Genomic DNA, 21,569 nt, shown 5'->3' with positions numbered 1-21,569 from the left:
CTAGGACTATTGCGAACTGCGTTTAATTGACTTCACCGAACGAAAGGATCGTCAAAGTGCGTACGAGACGAATCTGCGAACGCGAAGTGGTGGTTAGTGCGCGATGCACGTTGAGTGAATCGCGCATCGACCTATCTGCAGCCAGCGAACGAAAATATGGCGATACATGTTACAAGTGACGTGACTTCGAACTATCGCCCATCCAGTGCGGTGGCTCGGCAGTGTTTTGTTGTATTGCGCCATTCTTTTCTTTTCGCTTGTGTGCCATCCTTTCCTTTTCACTTCTTTGTCGCGGGTGGGAAGATGTTGAAAATGGAAGACGATGACGGTCGCGCACCGCGCGCCTGCAATCATCATTAGGGGGAGTGTGGGATTAAAGGGGGAAGGAGAAGGCAGCCATGCCGTTGGTCTCTGTTCTTTACAGGGCCTATCCTATTCCTCACCCGAAGTTAGATAGGTGTCAGCCAGTTACACTTAGAATGCTCCAGACGGGCCTGTTCCCCTCGCGGGGCTTTCTCAGTCGTATCTCCACACACATTGACTCAAGCAGCCTGGAATGTAATGAGACTTATTGTTCCTTAGCGCACCTGCGTTGGCAATGCCCCGCGTTACCTAATGGTCCTCTATCTAGCGAAGCCGACTGGGAAGAGGCACTCAGGAGCCAATCGCTCCAGGCACAAATTCAGGCAATCCAGAGGGCCCAAGAAAGGGCGGAATATCACGGTGTCCCAGCCCCGACTTGGACGCGGCCAGCGGCTACCGCGGGTACCCGATAGGGGTTCCCGCGAAAGCTCCCCAGGATCAAATAAATTTCATTGCCTGTCTGTCTGTCTGTCAGCGTTATAACTGGATTTACGTACTCCTCCAGACAATGAAATTACATCGATGTAATTGACAATTATTTCTTGTTTCCTTGATAATTTCTATATTTGGGCATTCGGTTCATTCGGAGATTCATTCCGCTCCAGTGAAATTCTAACTAACGAGAATCTACTCTATAGTGTTGGCTACCCATCGGCTGGGTTGGTAAAGAAAGAAAGAAATTCGACATTTTCTTCGCGGTAAATCCCATTGAAATATGATATTGCTTCAATGTTGTCTGTAGAGATCTTTGGTTGTGTTTTGTTTCCGTGCTTTTATGGCGTGCATGCGTAATTGGCGACACAAAATAAATGACACAATGTACACCAAATAAATAAGTTGGATAAATAGATAAACTAAGATATGCTTTGAATATTCATGATATTCTGATATGTAATAAAATAAAACACTTGCCGTTTCTATAGGAATAAAGCCAAGGTGAAATACGGAGGCCAACCAATGCTGAAAAGAGGATGATATGACAATCAAAAAGAGAAATGCAAACGAGCACATGCTGACAAATTAATAATAGGCACAAGAAGAAAGCAACGAAATTCAAGTCAAAGATGTGTATTGTGGTTTCGCGGTCTGGATATGTCCGATCAGGCAAGAGTGATCATTGAGGGCGCTATTATTGCCAACGCGGACTTTGTCAGGAAGGCTTCGGTGGCCTTTACTAAAAAAAAAAAACTAGCACATCTTCACCGCGTAAACCTTGGTACACATCTTTCTCTTCCTTCTCGTTGCTCCCTTCGTGCGCTTTTTTATATCATGAATTTCTTTGCATCCGACCCGCTTTTCAGCAGAGCTGTTAAGGCCGAGGTTGGCCGCGTGCCGTAGATAGAAAATGGTCATCATCGTGAACCGGCACGTGCCATCTTTTTTTCCTCTTCTTCACTACCGTCTGCTTTTTCCTCTTCTGCTTCGCTACGAGTAGACATGCGCCGATTTGTCCGGCCAATGATCCAATAACTTCATGGGCGAGTGAACAAGTACAGAGAGAGAGAGATATAGAAAGAGAGAAAGTGAGAGCGGCAGCGAGATAGAGAAAGGAATATATATACAGAGATAGGACCAAATTATTCGCGAAAGAAATTTTTTTCTCCCAGCCGAAATGAGAACCCGAGTCGCGTACCCACGATCGACGGGAGACCACTCGGCTATCCAGGCATTTCTTTTCTTCCATGGTATTTATTACAAATATGCTTAATGTACGTACATTGCGCACAAAATAGTCAAGGCGTCCTCTACAAGCGTGCAATAATTGTTACAAAATAAATTTCACATAAAACTGTGTTCTAAATATGAAATATAGCAGTGCATATCATGCACTGCTATATTTCACACGCTGCCATTGTAGATCATAGCCTTGTGTTGTATAGTAGAGCAAGGCGGTGAGAAAGATAAGTGAGGCTGAGAAGAAGGGATGTGAGTGTTACGAGGAGGGATAAAAAGATGGCCGAACAAGTACAGAGAGAGATAGATAGGAAGGCTAGAACCAATCTTTGTCAAACTTTCATCTCCATGAACCGGAACGCGTTCTCTTAGTTATCTTATTCCACTTCGCCCTCTTCCTCTTCTGCATCGCTCCTAGAACAGCTGCACTGATGTGTCAACCGCGGCATGCAACACCAACGATCAGCGGGACAGTGTATGTTTAATTCTTCGTCAATCGCATAAATTCCGGTGTCTCGGTGCCGTGCCACGCCAGTCTCGTCACTACCGGCACGCCGTCGCCACGGCAGTACCGATGAGTCAACTCTCCTGAATAAGAAGCGGCCTACTGGGAATCACTCAGTTGTTGGTCATTTCTCTACTGTAGGTGCGAGCCGCAGCTAATAGGTGAAGAACAACAACAAACTGAGCCAACAGTACAGGATCTATATCTACATCTACATCTACAAACTCCGTGCACACCTAAACGGGTCTGTGCTAGACGAAGGACAGCACAGCCGATCCCCCTCGCCTCGTCGAAGGCGCCACCAAAAGCGGACGCTGCGCAGAAGATCGCGAACTCGACCAGCGTGGGGACGAGACTAACCGGTAAAAAATGAGGAACTAGTTCAAAACAGTAGAGAGCCTGCGAATGGCCGAGAACTTCCAATGCCAAGGCCGTCGATCCATGGGACTGGTTCATAGACTGGTTCATAGAGTTTGGTTGGTGTATGACTGGTTCATAGAGTTTGGAAACAGCTGCAGCGTCTACGACAGAATCTTGTTAAACTCAACTCTCTCGACGAATTCGGTGCAAAGCTTTGAACAGCTGAGTCGAGCATTGCAAGTGCTTTCCTGACGTGCCAGACCACGACGAGATGACAGCCTGCCGAACATCCCGCGACTCGCAGCTGAGAAGCAAACTTACGCAATATATCACCACCAACGGGTTATCACCACCATGGCCCACCTCTTTGCCACGCTTGAATGAGGCCGGGGAACGAGTGGTGACACCGCGCATTCTGTTCTTGAATATCCAAAGAGTGATGCACGGCTTTGGACAGTACGGGATTCGAGGCCAGGTGATCAATGTGCCCAATAACGCCCAGGAGACGGTCCAGCGATTGCCCCACTCACGGATTTAGACTTAGTCTTTGCAAACTTTAGCGCAGACAGCTTTGTCAAACTGCGTAAACGCCTGGTCATGTGCCACAGTGACCATAAGGCCTTCTTGGCAAAGATTTTCAAGAAGCCGCCCTGCAATCGCGGTGCACTGCTGAACGATTCTCGGGTGCATGACTGAACCTCACCTAGACGCAGCGCAGGCACGACGCGGTCCTTAGATTATCTGTGACAAACAACTCGTCGAAGTCTACGAAGGTGACCAGGGCCTGGCCGAGGAGCTACCCTTTGCTCCCACAAGGTAAGACGACGAGGAGATGCACGACGACGATTGGTTCTCATCACGACCGGGTTCTAGCCAACCACAATATGCGTAATAATTGCACTGCACAAAGACACCACCAGACACCCAGCTCTGCTGTGGCTCAGCATTGCGCGACTTAGTGCAAGCCGTGCTATTTCTTTTCTACTTAACGTCTCAACGCTTGTTTCACCACTGTGCGTGCGTTCACGTGATGTGGTATGCCGACATATATACATGTGCGTTTTTCAAGAAATCGTCAATTGGAAGACAAAGCCTGTCTTTGCTCATTTCTTTGTCCGTTGACCGCTCCTGCGCTGTTTGTTGAAGATAGCTAGCGTGTTCTATGCGGCAAACAGAAATAATGTCACTTTGATCGCCCTCGGTAGTTTAGGTCGTCATCAGTATAGGAGAACTCACTGCCACTGCGGGTCGTGCCGATATCCTGGTTGAAAACATGCCGGTCCGAAAGCTGATTAGGATCAGGGCTGGGCAGAGATACCCAGAAAAGTATTCCGGAATACAGATATCGAAATACATGAACTGGAAGCCTAAAATACAGATACTGAGATACATTCGCCTTTAACGTAACGGGATATCTCGGAGATACTTTTGCAATAAGACGAAAAAAGTATTCCGGAATACAGTTACAGCGATACAGATACTGGAATACTTTTTTTATTTGAAGGATGCTCATACTACGCAAAGACACTTATTAGTGCAGCATAATGTTGTAATTAAAGTTACAGCGCATCGAAACGGTCAGTTTATTTATTTATTTATTTATTTATTTATTTATTTATTTATTTATTTATTTATTTATTTATTACACTACCCTCTGCGCCATTAAGACATTGCAGGGGAGGGGGTGGACAAAGTACATAATTAGCAATAATGACATAATTACAAGTATCAATTACAATACAATAAAAATACACTATTTCACAGCAACAGTAACAAGAATTGGACACCGAAATCGACATACTTGGCGAACAAACTAAGCTATGGTAGAAATAGCACACTTTAAGCAAATCACTCGAATCACTAATGAACACCAGTGAATTGAGAAAAAGCACACATTTATTTTGAAGATCTGCTTTGCTGAGAAGGTTGCTGTGTAGGCTTCTGAAATAGGCTGTCTTCTAAAAGCGTCGGTTCAGCCTGAGCACACGACTCACGAAAGAAGAAAAGTCTGTCTACCGCTGAAGGCAAGCACAAATTCGTGTTACAGTGAAAAATATATCGCCTTCATAGCCGGATTGCCCTGCAGCGTGGCGATATCTCATATCGGGTCATCAGGGTACCGAAACACTTCCGCCCTCACTTGGGTTGTTCTGACTGTTCAGAATCCGAAGTCTGTCCCCATCTTCGGAATCCTAAGCCGTCTGACCCTGTCGGCTTCAATGAAGCTGTCACCACCACCGACGCTACCAGCACCCATTTCAGAAAGCCGCAACAGGCGAAGTCGGCTCCGGCGGTGGGGGAGCCTGCTACCACAAAAGACCGTTTCACGCATTTAATCATTTAGGAACGCACCCTGACATTGGAGAGGTGGCTGAAAGCCCGTCAAAGATAGCCATCTTCTAGTCACTTCCGCCGCGACAACAGGAACTGCTTTTGGAAGTGCCGCCGCTTTGAGAACTGAATGAACGCGAAGCATTGCAAAGCCTGTTCCAAGGCGGTATCCGCGCGGGGGGTCGCGAAGTAATAGCTTGCCACCCAAAAAAATTAGGCGTGCTGCACTGACCTTGAGAGACAGTGACTTTCGTCGGCAGAGGCCGACAACACTGCCCCCGCGATTCTGCCGTCTGCGGCGTCGCGCGCTTTACCACATGGACCATTCTGTGCTTGAGCGGAAACCATCGCCGCCCTACCTTTCGGCGACCGGCGGCGCGCCTTTGCTTGTCTTGGCACAAAAAAGAAAAAAAAAACGCCATTCCCCCATTGGAAACAAGCATCTACTCATTTCCGACACAAAAAAAATGTAACGAGATACACGTGTCCAGCATAGTATCGCGATACAGGCGATACATCGTAAATGTATTTCACTACTGAGATACAAATACATTTTTCAAATGTATCCCGATACAGAAATACAGATACTCAAAAGTATCTCTGAAATACTATCGCGATACTCTTGTATCGCGATACTGCCCAGCCCTGATTAGGATACTCATTCCTGTATCGTCCACGCATATCACCTCTGCGGCATGAGCCAGCTTGTTTTCTGTCATTCGTGTATCCTCCTAGTTCCTGCGGCTGATAAGCGAGATGATGAGCGGCTGATAAGCGGAAACTCTCCACTAAGTGGAGAGTTTCCCGCCAATGTTGCTATTACACCGGAGGCCACCGCGGAAGTTCGTACTCGGTGACAATAAGATGGTAAACCTGATTTTCTTTTACTCTGATGCATGAAGCGTGGTTTTGTGCTGTTAAGAAATATTATTTGCCATTTTGGGTTTGCGTATATTACGTTTGTGGTTTTTTTACCATTGCGTGAACAAGGGGGCATGCCTAATGTGCTCCATTCCTATTTTATACATTCAAGACGTGCATAGTAATTTAGACTAGTTTTCAGTTGCGTGTCGGAGCCGCCACACTGGGCTGTTAACCTTACCGATTCTTTATCTTGAACAACCAAACGAAGGGCGCTATGGAAGGCATGTACACTTGAAGACGGTTGGGTTGGTGCACTCGGCGTTTTCTGGCGTTATCAATTCACGCCACGAGATACAGAAATAACGACACATTCGTTTAATAGCCCACGGTAGCGGTGTTCATGTGTCTTACATAAAATAGCCCGTAAACAGTTCATAGTATGGCTCGTCCTCGTCTGTTCTTCTTTTGCTCTGGGATGTGTGGTCATTTTTCGAGCTACAATTAGTGCAGCAATAGCAGACCTACTGGCCAACTGACTGTCCTTCTGAAGGTATAAATGTATTTCCCCAGTGTCTGAAGGAAAGAAGTGGAAATTTTAAGGGCTCGTTTATGTTTGTTATACACACTAATTATGAGCCCTAACAGATCATGAAGGAAGGAAGGAAGGAAAACGGGAGAGAGGAAAGACAGGGATGTTAACCAGTTTGGCATAACCGGTATGCTACCCTGTACAGACCATAATACCAACTAAAGTATAGGGGATATTATTAGTAGTAATTGTCATGCAAATCTGAAGAAAGAAAAGTGGACGAAAAGATAACTTGCCGCGGGCAGGGACCAAACCTGTGAGCTTCGAATAACGCGTTCGATACTCTACCAACTGAGCTACTGCGGCGGCCATGCCCCGTCCACTTTATGGGGTATATATGTGCATTTAAACGTGGGAGCGTCAGTCAGCGTCGCCAGTAGCCATGGCAGCGAGCATGAAACACTCTTTTTCTGCCTCTTGGTGTCACGTAGCACGTGAACTTATTCCGAGCTGGCAGCTGACCAATAATCTCTCGCATACTACCTGAAATCATCGCGTCTGCCAGAACGAGACCCTCGCTATGGATGAAGGAAAGAAGTGGAAATTGTAAGTCCTCGTTTTTCTTTGTTATACACAATAATAATGAGCACTAACAGACAGTAATGCCAAAGAAAGTATAGCGGCTGTTATTATTAGTAAATGTCATGTAACTGTGAAGAAAGAAAAGTGGACGAAAAGATAAGTGTCTGTCTGTCTCGAGGCGCAGACTACTCTTAACCATAATTCTGCAAAACGTCTACCTCCCTTCTCCCCGTCAACAAGAATACCTCCCCCCGCCGACTTTTGCACTTTCTCACTGGCTATTCCTTTCGGCTCACCCAATAAGACTGGCCAGCTCCTACTTCCCTCCACCAGCCCCGTTGTCGCGGTCACCGCCTTCTTTTCTTTTATGTGATTTGAAGAAGAGAGTACGAATCATATACACACGCCCGCTAAGAAATTTAGTTGCAGCCTTGAAGAAGACAAGTGCGCTTGTCAAAAGGTTGGCGCGAGCGACACCACGTGGTGAGAAATTTTTCATCCCTTCAAGCTTCCATCTTTCTCAGAACCTCTGTCGTCTTGGATTATATGTGTCGTCTTTGGTTGTGCTTCCAATTCTTCCAGCATAGTAGGAAGACGCGATATAGTACATACTTTGAACATCAGAGATCGCATAGGTATCATCAGAATAAAACGCTTGCCTGACTTGGACCAGGCCGGACAGTTCCGGGATTCTCACGTGACCCAGGCTGAAACAAGGATAGCACGAAAATCAGGAATGAACACTGCACACGAGCGCATCCAAATAAATGTTTTAGAATCGCAGTGTAAAGAAGCAGTTGTAATTGCATGTTTGTCAATTTTGCACCAAAGACACATTGTATCGGTAGCTCAAACTTAGGTGCACACTGGAAGGCCAAGAATGGTTCAAATGTTTTAATTAATAAATGTTAAACACCGATTTTATAAACAATCTTGAAGTGTTGTTGCCATTTATTTAATAAATGAGCAGGTAGAGACAATAGAAATATTTTATGTAAAATCCTGATTAATGTTTCTTGACTTGGCTTCTGGTCTATTGATGCAACATTCGGTTAATTGTGTATAAGTAATATGCATCTATCACTGGTGTGATCGTTTATTTTCCAAGTTTCCAGATATTCATGGTTTGCATGTTTTTAAATGAGAAACATTTCTTAGCGAACCTCTGGCGCTTTGAGCGTTTCTATCTACGTATCTATCTATCTATCTATCTATCTAGCCGCCTACGTCTGGGTGCTCTCATGATCGCCTCCTCAACTTGGTGTAGACCAAAATTGGCAAGGGAGGGTAAGCGGATTTGACGAATATGACGGTCGGGTCATGACATGAATGACGTGAAAATCCTGTCGCGCACGTCGTGAAACCCTTTCCTCCAGACACGTGTGGCACATACCCGTTTACCACGGGCCGTGGTATACGGGTATGCGCCACAGGCGATTGACAGTTTATATCTACCCAGGAATGGCGAGGACAGACATTGGTAACCTAAATGCGACAGCGTTAAGAAAAACCGACATCGACAGCGTTGACCCGACGAATGGAGAGAATGAAAATTAGGATCCCAGCAGGAATCGAACTCAAGCATTCTGCGTGGCAATCAGGTATTCTACCACAGAGCCACGCCATGTCTATAAACTGGTTTGGAAAAAGAGCCTATGCAGATGTAATGTCGGTGCAACGTCAATTGTAGTTATTGTGCTGGCGATTTATTTTGGAAAGAAAGCAATAAACACTACATAATACTCCTACGATGTGTACTCCTAGAATACAGGGTCATATCATATTAACATCTGTGGTTCCAGCGTTGGCTCCGCTTTTATAGCAGTCTAATAAACATTACGTTTGTATTCCTATGATTCAGCAAGCTGTATTGAAGCATTGCTCGACCCCGGAGGAATACAATAACTAACGTTAAGTATGCGATTCACATCTTCGCACCGTAAAGTGCGCTTAGTCCGCCAGAACGATGCAGTGTCCTCTTCATTTCTTACGAGGCTGCGCGATGGCCGCATGCTGGCCGATGATGATGCAAGATTAATTCACAGCCGCTTTGTAGACTAGGCTACGTAGGCCGAATACGCCCATGTAGTCTACGAATACAAGCGCCATGCACTAATGTTGGCCTATGTAGCACTATCCAGGCCTACCAGCCTCGACGGCCTATACCTCACCAACGCGAAGGGTGACTTCAGGTTCCGACATGTCGCTGGCTCTATCGACATACAGTTTGTCGATGAAATGACCGAGGCATCCACGATTTCCAACAACTGTACTACACCTCATACTTCACTACATATAGACCCCTCGTGATCGTGATCACGACCGGATCCAATAGCAAGTCATGACTAGCTGCTGGTGCTCACTGACTACGGTGATGATGACATTATTCAAGAACGTCTTCCACACCTGCACACGGGTTCGCGAAACGTGCGTGCGTTTTCGATCATTAGGGACAAGTATAAATACTACATATCAGCTTACCGCTTCTGGTGTTGGTAATACCCACGTTGCCGTTGGCATCGTTACCCAACTGTATAAACAACTGGTTATATGACACATATGCGGCTCTTCAGCATATATGTGTGCGTATAAAATTTATAGATCTTTGGCGTCATTTTGTAGTGTTTCGCTCAGTAACAAAAATTACGTCACAGTCACCCTCCAGCCGCATGCTTCGCATAACATCGATTCCCACGGTACGTGGGATCTGCCGAATTATTTTTATTCTGCTTGTGTTTTGCGGACGTTTAGTAATGCTGTGTGGTCCTCGAATAATTTTTGTGAATGCAGGTAATGGTGATCGCTCTCAGGCGACTTTTTTCCCTAAATCAATAACGACGTTCATGGGTAGAAACAGCACAAACCAGACGATTAACGCAAGGAAGACACGGGACAGATTGATTCCTTGTGTTAATCGTCTGATTTGTGCTGGTTTTTTGCCCATGAATTATGCATCACCTATGCATCACTAGCCTGCCAGCAAATTTTATTCAATAACGAAGCACTTAAAATGGCAACCGATATAACTCCGTTTATTGCTTCCTCTCATTTGAACATTTGATTCAATAACAAGTGCGGGATTACTGAAATATTTACTAGAAATATCGAATATTCGGAGAAGTTTGGCAGAGCATCACACCGCAAGTGGAGTTTGTGTGGGGTGCCTGAGCCTCATATATTGCCCTTAAGTATACATATTGTAAGGGAAACGCGCGAGTGTGCGGAATACAGAAGGAGAAAAGTGGTGGACCCGGAGCTCGGGCTGGGTGGTTACGTTGTTGGGCGATCTGCCACTGGTCTTGATCCGCAGTTACGCTCATCCTGCTTCTAATCATTTCATCTCACCTGTAAATAAATACATTTCTTCGTAACAGTTTGTTGGAAGGTGCGGGGTACATCGCTCTGGACGACCCAACTCTACCGAATTTGCGAAGGAGCAGACGATTGGCTGGCTTGCCACCGCAGGTACCAGACATGGAGGGCACTGGAGAAGGCCAGAATAACCTCGCTGGTGATGAGCAACAGACCCACCCCACAGGGCAAGCTGCCTACGGCATACCGGAACGTCAGCCAAGGCTCTTTTTGGGGAAGCCGGATGAAGATGTTGAGGACTGGCTTAAACACTACGAAAGAGTGAGTCGCTGCAAATGCTGGAGCACCTTTAAGCAGCTCGAGAACGTGGTGTTTTTTTCGCCGGGACTGCGCTTCTCTGGTTCGACAACCTGACAACGCACTGACGACATGGGAAATTCTTGATGACAAGATTAAGTGTTTTTGGACTCGACAGCTAAGATTAAACAGGCTGATTAGACGCTTCCGCGCAGAGATCAGTTACCTTGCGAAACTTGCACCACCTACATCGAGGCTGTGTTGAAACTTTGCGGAATCGTCAGTGCGACCATGTCTGACGAAGATGATGTAGGCTATCTCCTCAAAGGAATCGCGGAAGACGTATGTAATTATCTTATCACAAAAGAAGACCTGAACACTCCCTCCGACTTAAAGGGTCCCTCACCAGGTATAACGAATTTTAGTTAGACATTGGAAGTAGTTGGCAGCCCAATAACGATAATTAGGCCACAAGAATTTTTTAATCGGTCCGTTAGAAGCTGAGAAAAACAATAATTTGTAGCGGAGCGAAGCCATGATGCGTGGAGGCGAGCTGCAAACCCTTACCGCACGCCCCGTGTAGCCTTCGCAAGCCAAATCCCTTCCCTGCCCTCTTCGGCTCCCTGCCCTCTTCGGCACGCTAAGCATGTGGATCACATAACGCATACGCATGAAGACGTCATGCGCACAAAGTGTCACGAGCGCATCACGTGCCCGAACCAGTCCGAGCACCAGAGACGCGAGTGGTGTTGTGGCCGCGTTCTTTGCACTTCATCTCTGCAATTTATGCCGAATGCGCCCTCGCGATCACTTGGCTTTCAACCTATTACCAGTGCTATTACTGAGCACGAAAGCTCATTTGTACGGACGCGAAACCAGCGATGTGCAGCATGAAGATCTAGTTAGACGCGGGAGGATAAATGAGCCTAATGAGCACTGGAACGCGGTTCGAAATTGTGAAGGGTGGCTCTACACGATGCGCTAAGCGCGAGAACGCGAACGCGTGCGAAACGGAGGTATACTCGGGGACAACTTTCTGTGACAATGAAGGGAAAACTACAGAGCCACAATGCACGTATTCTACCGCTAATGAAAGTAGTTCCACAATTGCGTCCGTATTTTCTGGGTGAGATATATAAAATAATCCTTCATTTTCTACTTGTAGCTTTTTGTGGCGGAACGCAGCGCACATAAGCGAGATATTTGCATTTCTTTTACTTTATACGTTGTCACTTTGCGTTTTTGCGTGCTTGAAAAAGTTGCGCCTTTTACCCATACCTTAACACTGAGCAGCGTTTGCGTCGAAATGCTACGCTAGCCATCGCTTTCCACGGCGTTACGAGACGCGCGCCAAACCGGACTACTTCGCGTAGCAGCAAATGTGCAGGCGCTCCGCCCCAGTAGCTTTCCCTTCATTGCCACAGAAAGTTGTCCCCGAGTATGGATTAGTCTGGAATCTCGCTGCGATTCACAGTAAAAATTAAAAAAAGGAAAACGCACACATTCTGTTTGTGTGTTTTATTATAGCTCTCAAGTTTTATTCATCCATTCAAGCAACAAAAACTAAAAGTACACGTCGTGCGAAATATTCATCGCTGTGTCACGTGCTACTGTTGGCGACGTCAGAGCACGGTCATCTACGTAGAGGAGCGACGTCACAGCACTACCATCTACGTAGGGCCATTCCGACATGTACGTCATCCCCTCATTCTCACGGCGCGCGGCCGCGAGAAGAAGGGCAAGCACCTTTCCGCTTGAAATTTGACCCATTTGCACGGCGCGTAGCGTTGCAAATTTTGGCACGCGTAATCGCGAACGCCCAGTGCATGCATTGCGCTCGTCAGCTCAATATTGTGAAACCTGGTGGGTTCACAATATTCAACCACGTTCAAACGTGGTTCAAACGGCGTTCAAACGCACGGCCGTGCTAAGAAAGCACGGCCGTGCGTTTGAAGCGCCAAAGAGGAGGAGAATTCTTCCGAAATTTGGGCGCCTTGATAATGTGAACACGATTGCAAGTGTCACCATCCCATCCCATGACGACATTTACTCGGTTATCAGACGAGTTGCAAAAGAACTTGCCCAGCTACAAGTTGAGGACACAGCTGATGCATGTCATCAGTGTGCGTTCGATCAACGCCCCCACCGGTATCTCGCTCGCGTCAGAGTTCCTCTGAGCCTCGGCCGACTTACACCAAGCGGTTTGAACAAAGGAGTGAGCGGCCACTCGGAGCGGCCACTCGAAAACCAGGAATGTAGGCAAGCTGCGTCACGGAGATTTGCTCCCCAGCCGCCATCTCCCGGCTTCTACCAACCAGAGAGGTCTTTTCACCGAGGAAGACAAGCCGCGACAGCCGTACTTGCTGCAACTGTGGCCTGCCTGGTCACATCGCCAGGTACTGCTACCGCCGCCAGAAGCGAGCGCCGTGATTCAACATGAACACGCCCCGTGTGTCTGCTGATGAACCCCGACCACTACCGAGCTCCTTGCAACGGCAACACGCCGCACGCACTGCCTCCCCTTTCTCCAACCGCAGTGTCATCCCACCGCCAGCACGACAAAGGCGATCGCCCTCACCGCGTCGTCGCGCGGGGTCACCACCACCGCTGGGAAAGTAACTAGTGCAACCGATGAGGGCGAGGCCGCTAAACCATCTTCCTCAAGGCCCCCTTGTGTTTTTTTATTGCTTCAGAACAAAATGCGTGTTTCTGTAGACGATGTGAGTTCTGTTGCCCTAGTTGATACCAGTGCTGCGGTTCTACAGTGAGCTTGTCTTTCACAAATCGCCTTGGGACGAAAATAATGTTTGCTTGGAATCGGATTGCTACCTTTCGCGGTCTAGGGGGAGAAACGTTCTGCCCTTTTGGTGTTCGTTCTGTTTCAGTTACCGTAGAGAATAAAAAGTTGAGAGCTGAATTAACTGTGCTTGCACGTGCGACTCATGACATTATTGTAGGTATTGATTGCTTGCGTGAATGCGGTGCCACTGGATTGTGGCAGTGGCGCAATTTTTATTCGCAGCGCCTTGCCCTCTTCACTGACGGAAGATAGTGGCGATAGCTCAGACATGTTTTCAATGTCGCAAGACGTCTGTTTGGCCCCGCCAACCGCAATGTTCGTGCTCGTAAACTGTTCACGTTTTTCGTGCGGGTTCTTGCTATGGTTTAGCCGAGCCGGATTTTAATAACGCACTTATGAAAAACGTAATTGTGCCTCGCTGCCTCGTGCTCGTCATCGGCGGTTGTGCCAACTTGTGGACCGTGAACATTTAAGCGCAGCCCTTATCTCTGCCTCCAGGACTTAAATTGGCAAGCTTTCACGAACTACTCTTACCATCCGGTCAATTGAACCATCACCGGCCATAAAGAAATCCCACCCAGATTCCTGTCCTGACAATTCTTGGTTAAAAACAGCGCGAAGAAGACACGAAGAAGAAAATACACAAGTCGCGCTGTTTTTAACCATGGGGACTTACCAACTGGCTCGCATTCACTCGCTTTTAACTGACTATTCTGCCAACATTCAGCGTATGATCAACAAGTCACTTCCTTCTACTGAACGGTGTCTACTGCAGGAGGTCCTCGCAGGCTACGCTTCTGTGTTTGACTTTGCCCATGACAAATCATCTACCGGTACGCCACCACCATCTCGCTCACAACATGGGATCTATACAGGGCAAGCACCGCCAATTCTTCAGAAGCCTTGTCGCGTATCGCCTTCTGAGAGGAAAGTTGTCGCCGAGCAGGTTGAAGGCATAATGAAGAAGGAAGTGATATAAGAATCATGTAGTCCCTGGGCGGCTCCTACCATTCTTGTGAGAAAGAAAGACAATTCATGAAAATTCTGTGTAGACTATCGCCGCTTAAACGTGATTACGAAAAAAGACGTCAACCCTCTTCCACGTATAGATGACGCCGTCGACTGTCTGCATTCTGCCTCCTATTTTTCTTCTGTTGACTTGCGTTAGGGGTATTGGCAAATTCCCATGCACCCAGCAGACAAGGAGAAGACGGCCTTCGTAGCACCTGACGGTCTTTTTGAGTTTAACGTTATGCCCTTGGGTTTGTGCAATGCTCCAGCGACATTCAAGAGATTTATGGATGCAGTGCCCCGTGGATTAAAGTGAGAAATTTGCATGTGCTATTTACATGACGTTATATTTATGGAAATACTTTTCAAGAGCACAATCACCGCTTCTTCCTTGTACTTTAATGCATACGAAAAGCTGGCCTTGTTTTAAACTCTAAAAAGTGTCATTTTGGCGAACGTGAAGCCCTCGTACTCGGCTTTCTTGCGGAAAGAGAAGGTATTCGACCGGACCCACAGAAGACCGCAGTGGTTTGTAACATGCACAACCGCGAAACGTGAAGGACCTGCGAAGTTTTCGGGGTCTATGCTCATATTTTCGCCGATTTATTGAGAATTTTGCACAACTCGCTGCGCTGTTGACGTCCCTTCTCCATAAAGACGAGCCGTACTTGTGGGATATTAAATGTGAGGCTGCGTTTGAACAGCTGAAATTATTGCGGACTTCAGGACCTATCCTGAAGCATTTTGATCCCGAAGGTTTCACAGAATTGCATACTAATGCTAGTGGACTAGGTGTTGGTGCTGTGCTCGTCGAAATCTGCAGCGGCCGCCAGCATGTGGCTTACGGCAGTCGGACACTGAATAGAGCAGACAAAAACTACACCGTCACCCATCTCGAGTGCTTAGCAGTCGTCTTCGCCATTCAGAAGTTCCGAGCGTACTTGCACGGCCGAGAGTTCCCAATAGTGACTGACCATCACTCACTATGCTGGCTTGTTGGACTCCGCGACCCGTCTGGCCGGTTGGCTCGTTGGGCGTTGCGCCTCAAAGAGTACAGCTTTTTTGTGACCTATAAGAGCGGACGGTGTCACACGGATGCCGATTGCCTACACCGCCTTCATTCAGTGCACACCAATGCTGACAACGATGACTTTGATGATTACTTAGTTTCTGTCTCGTCCGACTTTCCCGATCTCAGCAACTTCAAGAGCGAGCAACAACGCGACCTTACCTTGAAATTATTACTGGAAGCTACGCAGGATTCCTCACGAAAATATTTCGCAATTTCTAGCGGCTTGCTATACAAGAGGAACTACTCAGCCGACATTCTTCTGTTGCTTTTTGTGGTGCCAGATAGCTTGCGGCCAGTCGTTCTCCTTTCTATGCACGATGACATAACGTCCTGTCACCTCGGTTTGGCACATACGCTACGCCGACTTCATGAGAGGCTTTACTGGCCGAAAACCTGGAAGACCACGAAAGAGTAGGTTGCCAGCTGCGCTGTTTTTCAGCGCCACGAGCAAGCCATGACAGCTTCGGCAGGTTATTTACAGCCCGTTTCACCACCGACGTCTCCTTTTGAAAAAGTCGGCATCGACTTACTCGGACCACTTCCTAAGACCCCTTCTGGCCACCGATATGCTGTATTGTGCGTGGATTATTTAACCTGATATACGGAAACATGGGCACTTACATATGCCTCAGCGGCCACGGTCTCTTCTTTTCTCCTACAGTGGGTCATATTGCGGCACGGCGCTCCACGGATAGTCACAGTGACCGTGGACGGCGATTTATCGCCGACGTTGTTAAAGAACTTTTGCGCCTTTGTGGTTCTCCTTATCATCATTTCACTCCTTACCATCTGCAAACTAACGGTTCCACCGAGAGGATGAATCGTACTCTTACGAATACGCTATCGATGTCGATGTATGTTGATGCTGACCACAGGAACTGGGACGCCATCTTGCCTTTCGTAATTTATGCATACAATACCGCCAAGCATGAAGTTACTGGGAGCCGGCGCTTGGACTGGTTGGTTGTGTTGTTGGGCGATCTGCCACTGGTCTTAATCCGCAGTAACGATCATCCTGCTTCTAATCATTTCATCGGGAACAAGCTGGAACAAGCAACTGGAACAAGCTTTCGGAAAAACAAGTATGTTGTGCAAATGACGACTTATTTGTATCTCTGTTATAAACCCTCCACCTCCTGCTGTCATGCCCAAGGGCAATGCGGGGTAAATCCTGAAAAAAGAATAAAGAAAAAATATCACCTGTAAATAAAGACATTCCTTTTTAACAATATATAGGTATCCCATGATACACGGTAACTGTCCCTATCTAAGAACCAAGACAGACCAGAGAGAGAGAGAGAGAAATGTTTTAATGAAAAGCTGGAGATGTTTGCCTGGCTATTCGCCTGACATGCTACTCCAGGTGCTCCAGGGTGATGATTATGATATATACACTGATAACCACACATACATACATAGACTACACTGTTTACAAAGTTTCGGTCAGGCTTGTGGCCCGCAAGAAAGTCAGCAGCGCTTTCGTTGCGCGTAACGCACAGGTGCTGTTTTGCCATGGGCCCAGAATGTGCTGCAGTTCTAAGCACGAGTCCTGTTGAAGGTGCAAAGCCGCCTTCAGAGAAAGTCTTTCTGTTGCGTATCGCCTGCATTCGCAGAGAACGTGTTTTATGTCTTCTAGGACGTTACATTGAACGCACAACGGTGAGTCCGACAGCTTGATTTTGTTCTTGAAGTAATGAGTGTAGGCGACGTTAAGTCTGATGCGGTGCAAGCATGTTTCCTCTTGTCTGTTGAGGTCTCGCGGCATATCGAAGGCGCACGATGGATCAATTTTGTAAAGAGGCCCATACTGGTGACTGGCATCTGTCCAGAGGGATCGCTGGAAGCGCCATGCATGTGCCGATACAAGTGTCGCCGCGTCTTTTCTCGAGAAAGGTATTTCAACCATCTCTCTCGAAGCGTCATGTCCAGCTTTGGCAGCGTCATCAGCCTGGACGTTGCCTTGTATTCCGCAGTGGGCAGGTATCCACTGTAGAACAATGCGGTGATTCAATTCGCAGGCTTTATTGCATAGGCGTTTTATGTCCATTACGAGCTGCTCCTGCGTGCTTGGGGACTTCAGACAGACCATTGAAGAGCATCAAGTTACCTGATAGATGTTCCTATAGGCCATTAAGAGAGACCTTCCGAGTCTGATAAGCCGGTATTACCTTGGTACATTGCATTGTTATATTGAATGCAAGTATAGCGAATACTGGGGCCTAAAAGCATTCCTCATAAAACAAATTTAGGGGACTTGCGCTGCAATCTATCTTCAATATCGCAAGCCTATTTTGCATTTGTGGATGGCCATAATTTCTGTTACGGAGCTTAGAAAGTGTTGCGATAGATCTGTCGTCATAATTAATATTTTTTTAAAGTCAGCAATGATTAATAAATGATATCGTACGTATAAAACAGAAATAATTGCCCATTTGGTAGCAGGTCGTGATTTTCACTTATTATTTCTTTAACATATTCATTAAATTCAGCTTACATTTTATTTTTTAATTGAGCATGTTTACAAAGAAATTACATTCACTAGAAAAGCGATTAATTCGGCTCGTTAGCGTGCATTCACGTTTAATTGCGTGTAGCGCAGCACCTGCCGAACGACTAAGCAAGAACAGTGAAATAATGACAAGCGGGCATATGTTCACATGTTGTTTGGTTGGCCTTTAGGATGCCGCGCGTTCTTTGAGCTTCATCATTTTGTACAGCAATATTGCATATTCCTTTGCTCAACAAAGACGAATCACGAAAAAAGAAACCCTGGTGCCCTTGCGTTCGTGTTTCTCTCATCTGTATCATTTTGTTTGTCGGATCTATTATCTCACATCTATTATCTGGTGTTGATGCTATTTTCTTCGCCTCTGTTCCAGATTCTCCACTAGGTTTTACCAATACAGCAACACAGAAGTAATGTGGATGTAACAGCAAGCATCAATAATGTTTTGGACGAAAAGGGGCCATGCGGCAACCTATTGTTCTTTCGCTTTGCTTTATGGTGCGATGTGTTGTTTCACAGTCTCAAGTTCGCATAGCCTGACTGGATAATCATTGTTCAGCACAGGCAAAACACAAAAGGGTGGGGTCTTCTGAAATGAGTATTTCTCCCCTGTGCCTCGTTGTGGTTGCGCAGTCTAATATGTAATAGAGGAAGGTGGCGTGGTGTCGTTTGCTCCACCATTTTCAAATTTTCTCTACTCTAGTATGATCAATGGCGGAGATTCACGTCCCAAAAACCACGGCATGATTATGAGAGACGCCGTAGTGGAGGGCTCCGGAAATTTTGACCGTCTGGTTTCTTTTAACGTGCACCTAAATCAATGCAAACGGGCCTATAACATTTTGTCTTCATTCAAATGCGGCCACGATGGCCGACATTCGATCCCGCGACCTTCGGGTCAGCAGTTGAGAAGCATAACCACTAGACCACCATGGCTGGTAAAAAGCTTCTCTGCTCTGCCATGGTACTACTGTAAGACACAAGCGATACGGATGTAGCAAACCTCATAAATAGTTTGCGCCATGCATGAAGAGTGCGCTGTTACGTCCTGTCATTCGGAAAAAAACGAGAACATAACTCTCAGGCGCTGATGCAAATATTCACACGATGTTAGGATGTCCACTCTCCCCTCCCTCTCCAAACTGCAATGCTTTCCGCATAATCGCACTGGTGGTCTAAAATGTATGCAGTTGCACTCAAAGTAAAATCTGGAGGAGTGCGCAGCAGTAATTGGCGTGCCCTTCGGCGACGGCCAAGCGCGCGCCGTCTTTGCAAATGTGCAGCCTGCACGGCACGGGCGTAGCCAGAAATTTTTTGCCGGGGGGGACGGGGGGGGGGTTCAACCATACATTATGTAGGTTCGTGCGTGCATCTGTATGTGTGCCTGGACATATACTCAAGCAAAATTGAAAATTTTCGGCAGCAAGGGGCGTAGCTAAGGGGGGGGGGTGTTGAAACCCCCTACCCATTGGCTACGCCCCCGCTTCTCAGCCTCCATGGCGGGAAGGTAACCATCAATACAGCCAATACAGGCCTAAAGCAAGGCCAACAATGCTCAAAAAACGGCGTAAAATAAACTAACCAGCTCTAAAATATTATAAACTGTGGAAAGAACCAAGAAATAAGCACAATAACTTGCATGAAATTTCGAAAAACGCTTCTAACGCATGTAGTTGACACCTGCGCCGCGCAAGAGAGGGCGCCACCACCTCGGCAAGCCTGTCATTCTCAACGGAATCACTGGGTTGCCTATGTTGAGTGCTTTCTGTTTCCCAGTAGTGGAGCTGCATTATTCGCCGGATATATAACTAAACCAAGACCAAAACAAGAACGACATTAGAGCGGACTAAGCGGGGCATACAGAAACACACTAGCGTTTACACAAGAATACAAGAACCATATCGCAGCGCTTAGGCGCCCGTTCCTGCTTTGAGCGGCATCACCGTTATTGGCTTGCGTCGGCGTAAAGGATAGAGAGAACGAGGACGAAAGAGGGCAAACGCGGCGTCGGTTGATATTAAACGCCACTGGCCTCGAACCTCGCTTTCTTCCTCCGTCGCAAGTGCTAGCCCTTCAGTCGCGGCTTATGCGCATGCAGCGCCGGCACGTTCACTGCGGATGCCTTCGCTTGTCGCACGGTGTAAGAAAAAAACATCGGGACTGCCGGCGTTTCGCTCGGTTCGTGAGACCTGTAATGTGCGGAGTGTGTCCGTAGCACTCGAGCACTGTCGGCGTTTCGCTTGGTTCGGAACGCCTGCAATGCACGGCGGAGTGATGTGCGGAGCGCTTATGCGCTGGCAGTTTCTGTGGCAAAATATAAAGAATGTTATTTGCTACAACTAGGAATAGCGAAAACTTCAAACACATTTGGAGTTCCCACAACTCCACCCGGCGCTAAGAATTCGAATGAGGCAGTAGCGCAATCGTCGGTGAATTTTTTTCTGTTTAGCAAATCGTTGCTTGTCCGACGAACCAAAAAACAATCATTATCATGAACGGGTATATGCCACAAAAATTGGGTAAATCCCACTACCCGCCACTGATCCACTAAAACTGAAGAAGACAACAGTTATCCCAAAAAATGTGCCACAGAAATTCGGTAAATTGCACTACTCACCGCTGGTCCACTAAAAATGACGAAGGTAATGGTTATCCCAACAACAAACGGCTGCGAAGGGGCGGCGGCGAGCAGAAGACCCAGAGTACGTGCAACTAGAGAATACTAGGTAGCGGGAAGGGCAACGGCGGCTCCGAGAAGACCCCGAAGCGATGCAAGGCCTACGCCAACGACGACAGTGCCGTAGATCTGTGAGAGGTGCGAACGTGTGTTTTCAGCGCGAGTTTCTGCCTCTGTAGTTTGGACATCCGTGTGGTTCCTGTGAATCTCTGTTGTTTAACTCGAACCTGTCTGCGCTGAGAATAGACGTAGAAAGAACCAAGCATCACCTAGCTAAAGCCTAGCAACGAGCTAGAAGCAACCTACAAGCAACCATAATATTCTTCAGAATCGTCCAGTTTCGCTGTTTCAAGCCTTGCGTGGCTTAGTGCAAGCTTCGGGAAATTTTTTCGTGGTGGATACAAATAGTATTTTTTCTACAATATCACCCCACGTGTGTTTTGGGTCTTGTTCGTTTCTATTGTATTTTGGCATGAATGCGCAATTTTCTTGGGCAATAGAGCGTACATAGTTGGTATGATTGTCCTTGTTTTCTCTCGTGATGTGTTCCTTGATCCCTCTGACATGGTGTAGTGCATTCTTTGAACATCAAATATGACACACTTAGCGTGAGCAGAGAGCACTTACTTCACCTGGACGAGGTCTCAATATCGCCAGAGTTGGATGCAACATATGCTGAAAAAATC

General features: G+C 46.9%; 1 protein-coding gene across 1 annotated transcript in view; it reads right to left on the bottom strand.

Moving 5' to 3' along the window:
- The window catches only part of LOC125756442 (uncharacterized), a gene marked incomplete in the record, with an annotated part of 397,333 nt that overhangs the window by 307,188 nt on the left and 68,576 nt on the right, over positions 1-21,569 (bottom strand). The window contains 3 exon segments of the mRNA XM_049411241.1: positions 1,276-1,323; positions 7,868-7,915; positions 21,511-21,558. Of these exon segments, the coding sequence (XP_049267198.1) occupies positions 1,276-1,323; positions 7,868-7,915; positions 21,511-21,558 (144 nt within the window).

This window comes from Rhipicephalus sanguineus, chromosome 11, assembly GCF_013339695.2.
Source record: "Rhipicephalus sanguineus isolate Rsan-2018 chromosome 11, BIME_Rsan_1.4, whole genome shotgun sequence".
Taxonomy (NCBI): Eukaryota; Metazoa; Arthropoda; class Arachnida; order Ixodida; family Ixodidae; genus Rhipicephalus; species Rhipicephalus sanguineus.
Note: the sequence above shows the minus strand (reverse complement) of the source record. Positions and strands in the feature narration are given on the sequence as shown.